This window comes from Botryllus schlosseri, chromosome 2 (assembly GCF_051294905.1).
Source record: "Botryllus schlosseri isolate E-star chromosome 2, Bs_hap1, whole genome shotgun sequence".
In the NCBI taxonomy this organism is placed as follows: Eukaryota; Metazoa; Chordata; class Ascidiacea; order Stolidobranchia; family Styelidae; genus Botryllus; species Botryllus schlosseri.
In genome coordinates, this window is record NC_137237.1 from 1499801 (window position 1) to 1513200 (window position 13400).

At 39.8% G+C, this 13400-nt stretch overlaps 2 protein-coding genes and 1 long non-coding RNA gene across 3 annotated transcripts in view; 1 reads left to right on the forward strand and 2 right to left on the reverse strand.

Moving 5' to 3' along the window:
- Window positions 1-13400, forward strand: part of LOC145432920 (solute carrier family 60 member 1-like) — a 45626-nt gene that overhangs the window by 28990 nt on the left and 3236 nt on the right. The window lies entirely within an intron of this gene.
- LOC145432927 (C-type lectin BfL-2-like) lies at window positions 1288-3402 on the reverse strand. Its single transcript, XM_080309766.1, has 3 exons — window positions 3301-3402; window positions 1922-2060; window positions 1288-1763 (listed from the first exon to the last, which is right to left on the reverse strand). The coding sequence occupies exons 1-3, from the start codon at window positions 3371-3373 to the stop codon at window positions 1493-1495; spliced, it is 483 nt and encodes a 160-aa protein (XP_080165892.1). The 5' UTR covers window positions 3374-3402; the 3' UTR covers window positions 1288-1492.
- On the reverse strand, window positions 12192-13377 carry LOC145432902 (uncharacterized). Its single transcript, XR_013912997.1, has 2 exons — window positions 12922-13377; window positions 12192-12445 (listed from the first exon to the last, which is right to left on the reverse strand). It is a non-coding gene; the product is annotated as an uncharacterized LOC145432902 (long non-coding RNA).

Genomic DNA, 13400 nt, shown 5'->3' on the forward strand with positions numbered 1-13400 from the left:
TACATCAAGAGGGCAACAGAATGCAAATAGTTGCCATCATACCGACCTGCTCAGATAGCTATAACTAAACACGCTACGCAGCGACCTTTTGATATATTACTGTTTTTCGTAACAGTTTGATAGTTTGTTGCGTACAAGGTTGTACCAAGTCACGACATTCCGCGTCACAACCTCACAAGCCCTTCTCTGATTGTAACTTTAAACTCAAGTCATTTCTGTTTTATAACCAATTCAGTCCGGGTTGATGTTGTTGATTGCGGTATTTATGGTGTTTGTCGACTCTTATATGGTCATTTACACCAGACCAATTTTCTTCCTTTTTATTCCGTAGCTGTCGTCTTGTAGCACGGCCCACTTATAGGCTTTTATAAGACACCGCTTACACGGATGATATGGCGAGGAGGAGCCTTGATAAACCCCCAACACTTGGGTAGGAATTCTGGAATCGACCTTGGTCCCACTCGAACCCGCAACCCATTGGTGTTGCAGTTGTGGATTAAACCACTACGCTATCTCGCCACTTTCAGTCCGAGTTCAAGTAATTCTGCAAAAGGTCGCGTCCAAGTCTAAATCACAATTTTCAGTCGCGAATCATGAACAGTAGGTCATGTTTTACCATCATAAACAGGTAACGTGACGTAATAGCCGAACTTCCACTACATGGTAACTTTTGAAAGTGATGTGATAGTGAAGTTTGATGAGTAATTTCAGGTTTTTGGAGTAGGTTTCGTTAGAGCAAATTACGTGTTCTCAAATCTTTAAAAAGATATGTGGCAGTTAGATATCGTCAAATACTTCAAAATCCAAAATGCCGACGCGGGCCGCACAAAATGATCTCGCGGGCCGCATGCAGCCCGCGGGCTACGTGTTTGAGACCACAGGTTTCTAGTTTATCCTGCGTATCATTTATTAACTGCTTTTGGTTTTCAACGCTATTTGCGAACATTGGTATTTCGTGGTGTTGAAGATTAGCATGGTATGAGACATCACGCTCATATTTACTGAAATCATCTTATGCATATTTCTTCTGTTTCGCGCGACGCGGTACTGTCAATTACAAATCGTTGGTGACAGTTTCCGTTATCAATTGCGACATAAAACTTAATATATTTGCCAGATATAGACAGCGTGAATTGTAGTTTAAATTCCCCATTAGCGAAATGGTATATTTTGAGGCATGTATATATTGATACAGAAAGCACATGATACGCTCAGCTATAGCAACCGATTCGCGTGCTAACTCTGAAACGTTCCTTTCGCCAATCTATGACCATATGAAAAACCAAATAGCTCTCACCAATCACGTTTTATTGTCAACCAACGTAAAGGGAGCATGCAGTGTGGTCGTTAAAATATCGTAATTTTCGTCGTGAATGTAGATTGTAGATTGTAGATGTGTCGTGACTAGCAACACAATTCCTTTCCGAAATAGTGAGACAATCACACACTGAACAAATTCTAGATTACGATTCCGCCACACTGCCCGGGCGTCTCAGGCCTTCATCTCACAAATGTAGGAGTTGGTCGTACTACGACATGGTGAATCATTCAGGAAAAGTTTGCTGGAGGTTGTCGTCCAGATTTGACCGCAGCTTTCGCCTCCTGATGTGTCGTTCGGTTCACCTACATTCCAAGCGGTAGTAGCGTGATTCCAGTCTTTATAATCGATCCAACTCCATCGATTGTTCATTTTGAGTAGACCTACCCAAGGCAGGTTATGGCCGTCCCATCCGCCACTGACAAAGCGATTTTGAATGATATATCTGAATCGGAGATAATTTTTTTAAGCAGCTGCTCTTGCGGGTTTATACTATGTGACCTGCTGTCGAACTACGAGTAACCAATATATTGGGTAAAGTATTCAGAGCATACATGTTACAGTTTTGTACCAATTCCAAACTTTTATACGTCCAACACTTACTTCACTGCGGCAGGGTCACGCAGAACTTCAGCAGCCAACCTGCCTCCCATCAAACTGCATTCTTGCTGGGCAGCTCGGCCGGTGATAGGTCCAGTAAATACCTGGAACTTGTAGCCCCCGGAATTGATCCAACCCGAGTCTGAATCGAAACAGGTCGGTATCTCACACACCAATATTTACGGATAAGGGCGAAATTCTGGTGTACAATTCAGCACCAAATCTTACGGCGGGACCGAGCCCGACAGTGTAACAATATCCCGTCGTCTCATGCAGAGCAACTTTTCGCCTTATATAATCAAATCACTTATTTAGATATCGAAAAATATCGCCACACATACGTTAACGTACGTAATCAATAATCCAATATAATGCACTCTACGAACAAATTGCATCGGACTATGTTAATTAGGATGGTCATCGATTACTATGCCGTCTTGACCCTTGATTAGATTTCTCACGATTGTTGGAAACTGAGTGTGCGCTGTAGTTTGTAACAATACCGGGCCTAAGAGTCAGTGTTTACCAATAAATTCACGCTTCGGTAAAAGTATCACAATCGAGTGCCCCTGTTCAGCAACATCGCGTAAAATTTGGTGTCGCATGCAATGCACTTGAAAGAAGGCTACTAGCTGCCGATCGTTAATTTTAATAAGAGTCGAAGCTACGCAATGAATGGCTGCAACTATTTACGTGATAGGTAAAGCATGGTTGCATTGTGATGGCTTTTGTCATCCAAACATATGATTTATTTCCGTCGCTTGGATTTTATCATATTCACTCATAAATGTTTGCAAACTATGACAAAGCGCTGCAATTTTGACGAAAAGGTTTTTTTTGGTGTACACTGGAGTTGGATCGATTGTAATTTGTAATTGAGCTGAACGTATTTGATTACAGTTTTTCATGCAATTGTAATTGTAATTGAAGCATTTCTATTTTTTGTAATTGTAATTGTAATTTGATAAAAAAATTGCCTAATAACAGTTTCGATTACTTTGTTATTGAAACCTGACAATCACAGCATAAAATAATTAGCCTATTTACATTCTATGCGTGCCTCGTTAACTAGATAATTCAGCCGTGCAAAACTGTTTTCCATACTTCAGTAGCAACAGAAAACTTGATGAATTAAAAAATAGGCTAAACCAGTCGTTCTCCGTGCAAACAGAAATTATTTTCCGCGCTTGACGCGATTTATCTCCATTTCATAGTTATTGCTCTGTATATAGTTCTAATTTCATATTGGAGAATTCTCTCATGAACAGTCATAACCTTCCATACCATCAAACTATTATTTGAACACAATTAAAAATATATGAACTAGTTCATCGGGAATAATCTGTATCTACGTGACGTCAATAATATAGCATAGAACTCACCGCCCTCGACGTTTTCGCACGTTATGGCGACGACTAACAACATCAATGCAAGACCTTTGATCGTGAAAGACATTTTTCGTTGTACTCGGTTAGAATATTCGCTAAAAGTACCACAAGGAACACAATTATAAGAAACCCCAAATTGTGGATATGACACAGTAAAACCGTTTTTGTGAATCACAAATGCGAAATCCAACTCGGGAAACATTCAGTCCTGCATCTTCTGCAATCGTAAAGGTAATACATTTACAACCACAGAAGATATTGATTGAGTGACCCGCGCTTATCACGAGACACATGCTCGCTTTCTGCTCTGAACAGTCTGGAGCATGTGCATGTGACATTCATCTCATCACCTTATATAGGCATATAGTTACAGCCTTTTTCCTTTAGTCTGTCGTGGAAATTTTCCACATATTGCTATAATTACCAAAAATAAGGAAGTTGCAACAATTTAGCATCCGATTTAACAGCGAGTGATTTCAGCGTCACCGAAGATCACTATACGAAGAGTAACGAATAACTTGCAAAGCTGGGAAAATAGAGTAGAAAAATGATTCGATGGCGAATCGAGTATGGTACTGTAGGCTGTGTGTTGAGGCCGGTGTTCGATTACCACTCACTCTTACTTAAAATCAGTATACTGAGAACATATATAGCATAATCGAATACAAAATTGAATTTTGAGAACGTCGATTGGAATACTACATTATTTTGATTGTGAATGTAACAATGGCTTATTTCGTCACGTACGAGATAGCCAATGTCTTTCGGCGCTGATTCCTAACTATTTTTGATCATTTCAGCGGGGCCACTCTGCGACCTTGTCTGAGAATAATGTTTGATCTGCATGTGATGGATAGAGTAAAAAAATGTTGTTGAATAGTGTGAGCGAAATATAGTGCCGATTGCGATTGCGAAGAAAATATGTTGAAGGGAGGGCGACACTCTGCAACCGCCGGAGGTACTTATCCAGAGGAAATGAGAAGAGGTGGTCAAAGTAGTCAAGAAAGCTACTTAAATAGAAGTAGAAGTAGCGACGAAAAAAATCTACTCAAGTACGAGCAGAACTACTTCTTTCATAAGCAACTTAAAACTACTTGAAGTAGAAGTAGAATTGGCTGACTTTAAATCTACTCAAGTAAGTAAGTAGTTGTGAAAACGATCGTAATTCGTTCTCATGGATTGTCAAAAGGTGCAAATTGAACTATGCGAAAGATGCCGAGCTTGATTCATATTGATGCATACCAGGAAGTATTCAATTTTCGACAGCTTAAGCATTCGTCCGCGTCATGGGATGAAAATGATAGTATTAATATGGAAATGCGATACTAACCCTTGATGTACTAGAAGACCCCGTTTTAGAGAATATCATGGCATGGTGCCCTACCCCATATTATAAGGCCCCAAGTTTAGGCGAAGAGCAATACGTAGAAGTTGTATCGGATACGGTTTCAACACTTTGCGCGATTAGTACCGTAATTTTCCGAATATAGTACGCCCCCGTGTATAATACGCACCCTTAAAATGGCGTGTAAATTCTGGGGAAAAGCCTGTACACTTGTATGGCACTCACCCTACATTCCCAGTTCAGTACATTCGCAGTACAGTTTTAGTATTCGATGTCATTCTGTTTTGCGATGTCACTATTGAACAATCATGACATAACGATCGCTAATCATTGGATGCAAATTATAGTATTGATATGGAAATGCGATACTAATCGTCTGTTTAATAGAACAGCACGTTTTAGAAAATATCATGACATGGCGCACTTCCCATATTATAAGGCCCGTAGTTTGGTCGAAGAGCAATACGGAGAAGTTGTATAGGATACGGTGTAAACAGTTTGCGCGATTAGAAAACGTTTAGAAAATATGGTGCATCGTAAAAATGCCATATTGTCTAGCTTTATTTTCAGAAATTAAAGGCATTGCCAGACTTGCTTTTGTGCTTCAACTTGTATGTTATCCATAGACAAAAGAACTGATATTAATTGGAGCTCAAAGTATATGATAATGGGAATTAAAACTCAAATATAAATGCTACTTCTAAAAGCGGAAAAGGTATTTCACGTTTTTAGTCCAGAAAGTTTTAAAGGTGGTATGCTAAAACAGCTCTAAAACTAAAAAAAAGTCAGAGTCCACTTTTCCAGATTAGGACACGCCATGGACTGCTAGTATACGGTATGATAAATAAATGCTAGATTGCGAACATCAGTTTCAATCGCTATGATGAGCCATATATACTGTGATTAAATATTTCATATGGACGATGGGCGACAATGCGGTGTGAGCGGAACCACGCCAACCCGCTACCTAAATTATATTCACCAATACTACTGGTTATTCCGTATCCACTGAGCGCGAACCACAACGAAAATTCTGGGCTTTAATCAACTTTTACGAAAATTAAATGTTGATACTCCGTGAAATTGCCCAGTAGGGCTGTTCAAAAATAACTTTTTTTCCTGAATCTTGCTAGTTACTTGATTAAATCGTTAGGTTGCCTTAAAAAACGACGCATACCAAATTTGAATTCATTCCGACAAATATTCGCGGGTTACGTAGAGTTTGAAAATTTTGGATTTGCCCAAAAACGCAAAAAAAAAATTTTTCTCAAATTTTTTTGCCAACCCCATGAAATTGTTGGGCTGTTTTCAAAAACTATGCAAAACAAATTTGACTCAATTCCAAGCCGTAGAAGCGGAGTTATTCCAGTTTTTCGGTGATAATTCTTGGATTATCCACCAATCAAGGATAATCCCAGAATTATCGAATAAAAACAGAAATAACTCCGGTTCTACAGCTTGGAATTGAGTCAAATTTGTTTTGCATAGTTTTTGAAGACAGTGCAACAATTTCATGGGGTTGGCAAAAAAATTTGAGAAAAATTTTTTTTTGCGTTTTTGGGCAAATCCAAAATTTTCAAACTCTACGTAACCCGCGAATATTTGTCGGAATGAATTCAAATTTGGTATGCGTCGTTTTTTAAGGCAACCTAACGATTTAATCAAGTAACCAGCAAGATTCAGGAAAAAAAGTTATTTTTGAACAGCCCTATTGCCCAGGCTATCTTCCTGATTGGAGGATTAAGTACTTCTACTTGACAAACTGAAAAGAGCGAAAAGTAAGTAAGTAGGTCACAGAATATTACGAAGTAGAAGTAGCGAAATTCAGACCTACTTGAGTAAGTAGCAGAAGTAGCAGAAAACTACTTGAGTACTTCGAAAAAGTAGAAGTACTTCGTTACTGACCACCTCTAGAAATGAGTAACCAAGTACTTTCACTTTTCTCCGAGTAATCAAATAAGTTTTGCATATGAGTAGGTTTACTACTTATAGGGTTACCATATGTCCTCTTTATAGAGGATTTGTCCCTTTTTTTTCAATAAATTGAATATGTCATCGGAGAACGTCTAAATGTCTTCTTATTTGGGAATTTGTCCTCTTTTTGCCGAAAAAGTGTGAAAATGCGCGCAAATGGACTCCGATATAGCGAACGCCAGAGTTGGTAAGACCATCAACGAAAAATACGGTGCGGTGGATATTTCAGGAGCAGGGATGGGAAAGATGACCCTTTTTAATTATTCAACAATCAACACCTCTCAAATGGGATAAAAGCGGGTAATTAGGAAGTCGAGTCAAAAAGAGGACCTTTTTTTAGTCAACATCACAGGCGTGTCGTATAGCACGTATATTTTTTCCACGTATTTTGTCTGTTCTGATACGACTGATTGAGGCTTCAAGGCTTGTTATATGGGAAGAAAGATCGAAACTATAATTTTCGTTGCGAAGAGTTGTTACCCTTGGCATTTTGGTGCATATACTTCTGGCGGCTTAATCAAAGAAATCATCTCCCGCTGCGTGACTCGAAAGATTACAATTAGGGATGGTGCGAATCCTTCACGGAATTGATTTTTATGATACAATAAACAAATCAGATCAAGATGGATCCCATACACCTGATATAATGTTTACATTAGACAACTAAGTATTCTTTATATCAATTTTATTGATTGGTTGAACAAGCACAATTCGCTGACCATACCTGCATTTGGTGTATCTTGGTCTTGATGCTGTTTGATTGTGGGCCAAGCTCACTGCAACGAGTCACGAAATACTCGCAAACGTAAAGTTGAATATTTCGGGCAAACATGTGTAACAAAGCAAGTAAAATACTTGAAATTGGCAAGGCTTGTTTATTGTCGAATTTATTGTTGTGCTGCCAGTGCCATGCGGAGAGTGATCAGAAGTTGAAAGGCAGAGAATTTCAACCAAAGATATTATAATGACGTGAAAATTGCAATAAATGAAAACGCTTTACAGTAAGAACCTACCAAGGTTCTTTTGTGTACGCGAACATCTAAATTTCTGAGGTTCACACACAAAACGCGAACGTGAACCTCACGTTCACACCATCCCTAATCATAATATATACTCGATGGACATTATGGTATACTCGAATCGTTGTGTGCAGCCTTAGTGACGACTCGTAGCCAAATATATGTAATTAAATTTAAATATTTCAGTGACACATAATGTGAGAGACATGGGAACGGCTCATTCGGGTTAAACATTGGATAGGGCGTAGGCAACTACTGATTATTTTGAGTAATGAATACAGTTAGAACGAAAGCAGCCGTACACTTTCCTCTAACCACCTAATTAAAAGCCAATGACACTCCAAAATTTTAAATATACATACACCTTCAATATATCTAATGGGCTTGCAATCGTATTCTCTGCATTTCATCGCAAGGGTTTCTAGTTATTGGAACTCTTTTTTTCATCGGCGACATGATCCTGGTAGACACGGACTCCCAACTTTTAGTGAGTAATGAGCAGATTATTTCTATTACGTTCATATGTCACATGCATAATTCCAAAGACCCAAATTTCATAAAGCTCCGTATGCTAATTTCCGCTAAATTGACGATGGTATTTATTCGTCATTGTAATTTGAGACTTCAAGGAAATGAAGAGCTCATGGGATCGTTAGCATCAATTGCTTGATCTGCTTGGCAAGGCATGATGCCGGAGGGTTGTCCTACATTTGGAGTATTTCCAAAATGCTGCGTTGCAATGTCTCATTCTATAGATAACTGATAAAACAAAACATCACTGTGCCTGCAAGAAGCTTAGGCTACAGGAAAGCCGATAATATTTCGATCAAAGCGTTTGAAAGTAGCAGCCAAAGAGTGGGTGTGCCACCGACCACGGAACAGCGCGAAGACTAGTAATCGTGTAATCACGGCTCTTGATTGGATAGTCGGGTATGTCTCAATGATGACGACGGCGGAGGCGTACTGTTTAGATCACGATGGATCCCACACGCCTGATAATTGGTCAAAAGAGTAGATGGCAGGCACAAGTCAATACATCAAATGAAATGTGAATCAAGTTAATCAATCCAAAAACAAATTGCAGTAACGTGACTGGCGGTCTGTCTAATATACGAGACGTGTAGTTCTCAAGCAGCCATGCATTCAGTGAAGACCAAGCACAGAAGCACCTGCGATGTCGTCGCACCTTAGTGGCGCCATAGAGCTACCGCTACATCTCCCTTCTAGGGACAAGCACAAAAGCAGAACAAACACATACAACGCAAGCAAAGAATGAAGACAATAAACAATCCGAATTGAGGCAGTTAGCGGTTCACACATGAGGCACGGTACAAAAGTATGAAGCAATTGGTAGGCAAGAGGTGAATGAAGAACACAACATATTTATATAGACTACTCGTATGATTACATCAGTACTCCTCGATGTATCTGCGAGGTGCGCTTCTGTTCCGATCCGACCGCCGGACTAGCGGCGCCTCATGATGGTCATCGCGATCGACACTGGTAACGCTCGAACTGCTATCTCCCCCCTGATCGGGAAATTTGAAGAATTCAGCTGCCTCACTGGTGGTGATGTCGACGCCTTCTTGCGGGGTATTCTGCATCTGGTACCTCCGCACTATTCGACGATTTCATCTGAAGGTGCCAAGGCCAGTTCTGAAAACCAAGGATCTGGGTTGAGTGTCAGTGTCAAGTTTTTCCACGACACCTTGCGACTTGCAGTCCGGTATCCAGACTCGATCTCCCACCCTTGAACTCATCTCCAGGTACTACTCTGTGTCTTTTGTTATAGTCACGAGTCACTCTGCGTCGATAAAATCTGCTTCGGCTTTCTTCACGGCGGTTTGGTCGACAGACTTGGGCAGAAGATCATCTGGATGACACGGTACTCTTGTTCGGAGTTTGCGGCCCATGCATGCCCATGCTGTAATTAATCAGCCTTACGATTCCTATCGTTATATGCCTTCCTGTCGTTATATTAACAGCGCAGAACCTACCAAGATTCGTTTGTGAACGTGAACCTCTAAATTTCTGAGGTTCACAGACAGAACGCGAACGTGAATCTCACGTTCACCCCATCCCTATAGTAGTACTACATCAGATATTTGTATTATAGTCTTTGTTAAACTATTAAATTGCCTATGCATTTTGTATATAACGGTTTTGCATTGGCGCTTTCGCCTCTGTGGATTACTACATATTTGTCTATTTTCCCAGAAAAAATATGAATTTAGTGTCTTTATTTTTCCTTCTCACCAATTTGGTGGCGATGCCACCGATTTATATTAATAATGAGTAGAGTTAAAACAAAACATAGCGCTAGAATAGTTACAATGTGCTATCTATGCATGTTCGACATTTTCTGTCTTTTGGGCGCAAAGTCAAAGTATTCCATATCGATAAATCTCAATATTTTTGATAAACATATGCTCGATAATACAAGCTTATTTTCATTTATACAGAATTGCTTCGCAGACCGGATGCCGTATGTTTCACACCCATTCTTTAACCCGACTTATAGCCACAATTTATGAAATTGTGAGCTGCTAAATAATGCAGTCAAAGTAATGAAATGTTTTTGGCAGCATTTAATGTTTGACGCAACTAGTCTAAATGGAGTTGGGATGGGGGAGATGACCTATTTATTTTATTTTAATCAGCGGCTTCTGAAATTGTGGGGGTATGCACAATCCCCGCAAAAGGTAAAGGATCTGTGATCGGAAAATTCCAAGAACCCCTTATGTATAATGGGTTGAAATATACGGTAGGGCGTACATCTCCGATATATCCACGGTTTTGTCGATCTTTTTCTCCGCAGTTAATCGCATGATAGTATGGTTAGTAAAATTATCATCCCCCGTGGTAACAGCAAACTCACAGCCTGCTAGACACGGATTCCTTGTGTTTAATGAGCAGCCGTATTACACTCACATGCCGCATACCTTACTCCGAAGACCCTCTCATTACAAAGAGCTACAGCTCATCCTAATTTCCTTGTAATTAAAGATTCTGTAAATGAATGGTTGTCATTTGAGACTGCAGGAAATTAAGAGATCATGACGTTCGCATCAATTGCTTTAGCTGCACAGCGGGACATTTTGCAGTTGATGGAAATTTACAGTGAGATATAGCGAGGTTCAAATAACGAACACGAACATGAACAGAATGTTTGCAAAACGACTAGTATTACTTTCATGACTACATTCATTGCAGTATAATTTACTAATTCGAAGACTTTTCGTATGCCCCTTATCAAGAATTAACGGCACAATAAGAAGCAGATACAAAGATATTCAAACGAAACTTAATTGGCCAACTAGGACACCGGTTCGGTTTATTAGCAATTTTTATGAGTTCAATACACCACAAAATTGCGATACAATGAAATGATAGGACGGTGCCGAAAAGACTTGAAGTAGTCTTTGAAATCAGACACCTACCTTGGCATAGGCGATGTAAAGAGAACGCATTGCACACTGAATGAAAAGTAAAAAGAAGATAGAAGTTGAATACACAATTAGGGGTTAGTCGTATATATTATTCGGAAATTTTAAGATTATATAGAAACACATTCTGCCGTCATGAATCAGGATTGGTCATTTGACTCCAATACAGACAAATGGAATGCAGATGGACAATTGGACATTTGTCAATCACAGTGAACATTTCGTCAATGTTATGACTGACCCAGACCGGATAGTTCATTAGATGTGGCCGATTAATGATATGAGTGTTTGTGACCAGGTTGTAGGAACCAGAGTCGCCCACTTCTCTGCAGCAACGAACAAGCCGAGAACGATCAATCGGTTGATTGACTGAGCTAATGGATTTGGGAACATACCGTTTCACCCGCTGTATAACAAGCAGATGCAAAATTAATGGTGATCACATGCGAAGCGAAAAATATGCAGCGCGTACCAGTAATGCTAAATTGCTTTCAATTTTTGGTATACTCTATAGTCGGGCTACCATATTTTCGTGGCCTGAATTCTTCAGTACAGGGGTAACCAACCATTTCGAAATCAAGTGCTACATCTAGGGTAAATATTAATGCGAATGGCTACCCCTTATTCTCGCCGTTTGCCCATGTATGACTGACTTTCCCAACTTTGAAATTATTGACCGGATAGAGATCGGATTCACACATGCTGATAACGTCGGATACGGATCGTTGTTTTTCTGTTACCGCCGGATGATTAGAGAATAGTGTGCAGGATTTAACTAGATCCATGTGCACTGTAAAAAATAAAAACCTCGATTTACCGCGAAATGTTTGGAAGCACGGTAGCCAGACATTTCGTGGTAATCTAACATTACCGTTAGTCAATGTAAATTTAACTTACACTCGTCCGGTAATCTCACTATACACGCCAGACTGTAATGTTACAGTCACCTCCGGTATATCTAATCTACATGTTCTCCTGTACATTTGCGATCGAGACTGTCATTTTACCGCCTACCTACCTACATGCTGTCCCTGTAAATCAGGATTACATACCAGCTTGTAAATTCACGTACATCCATACCTATCGCAAAGCAACTCGATGCAAAAATATCGCAACATTTTCTTCACATTTCCAAAACGACATTGGAACAAACTGTATATTCATTCATGATATCACGAGGAAGTGGTTATCGATGGAAAAATATTGCTGCTGGAGGTCTAATTCTTCTTTAGGAGACATGCAGTAACACGAGTAGTCTCAAGAAAACGTGAATCAATTCCACCACCGGCCAAACTTCCAATTGTTTCTTGTTCTCGTTCTCAGTCCTCCTGTGTAAGTAGTATCTTGCAGTTCCACTAAAAAGAATTCATGCGTAAGTCGCTATCTAAAGCAAAGTTCCTAACCTGGACAGTGGACATGACATTATAAAGACTAAGGCAAATAGGCTAACAAAAATATAACATGTTTTGAAGTACCGGTACTGGCACATTGTGTGATGACGGCTCCGCCTTTTACATGATATAGCAGAGATTCATGACTTCATCTCTGTATTGAAGCAAAAGGTTCCTAATTTAAGGTGGCATGTGTGGCAAACAAATCCAGCAGCGGATGAAAACATATCTATGCTATGGCCCGAAAATGACATTACCAAGCCAACAGTTTCAACCCCTCCGCAGCGGAGTATGTGGTCACTATATAAGTCGACAAATATCCCAAAATAGAACAGAGAATGCGGCGAATGAAATATATCAATCATCTAATCTAAGTCATCGAGGGCTGGTGTGCAGAGTCAGATATTCACGGTAACAAATACTATGTAGTACTGTATTACCTTTTAAGATGCGTATTCCATTCAGCATTCCTAGGAATCTTCAACGATCGTGTCCACTTTCTTCAAGCACAAAAAGCTTCGCTCCACCCTTTGCTCAAATCTCACTAATGGCCACTAGCCAGACGACACTCGAACGATTTCGAAATAAATGGTATTCATCCGATGACACATGACACCAATAATATTTACTGGCCACGTTATAATGTTTGATCTGGGTCGTTTTTTCTATACAGAGACATTTATCATTGCATGTAGTCCCTTTTTTCATCTAATTTCGTATAAATTGATATATATTCCATGTGTTGTTCACTACTTACTGTACTTACCTAACCAGACGCTGCTTGTGATGTCACAGTTGTGCGTTGGTTGTTTACTACGAATCTCAGAAAAAGCAGTCACCTAATGTATCCTATTACAGGTCGCCTTGTCCGCCATTAACAAATGGTCAGCTGAGCATGCGGTGCTAATATTTCTAGTTT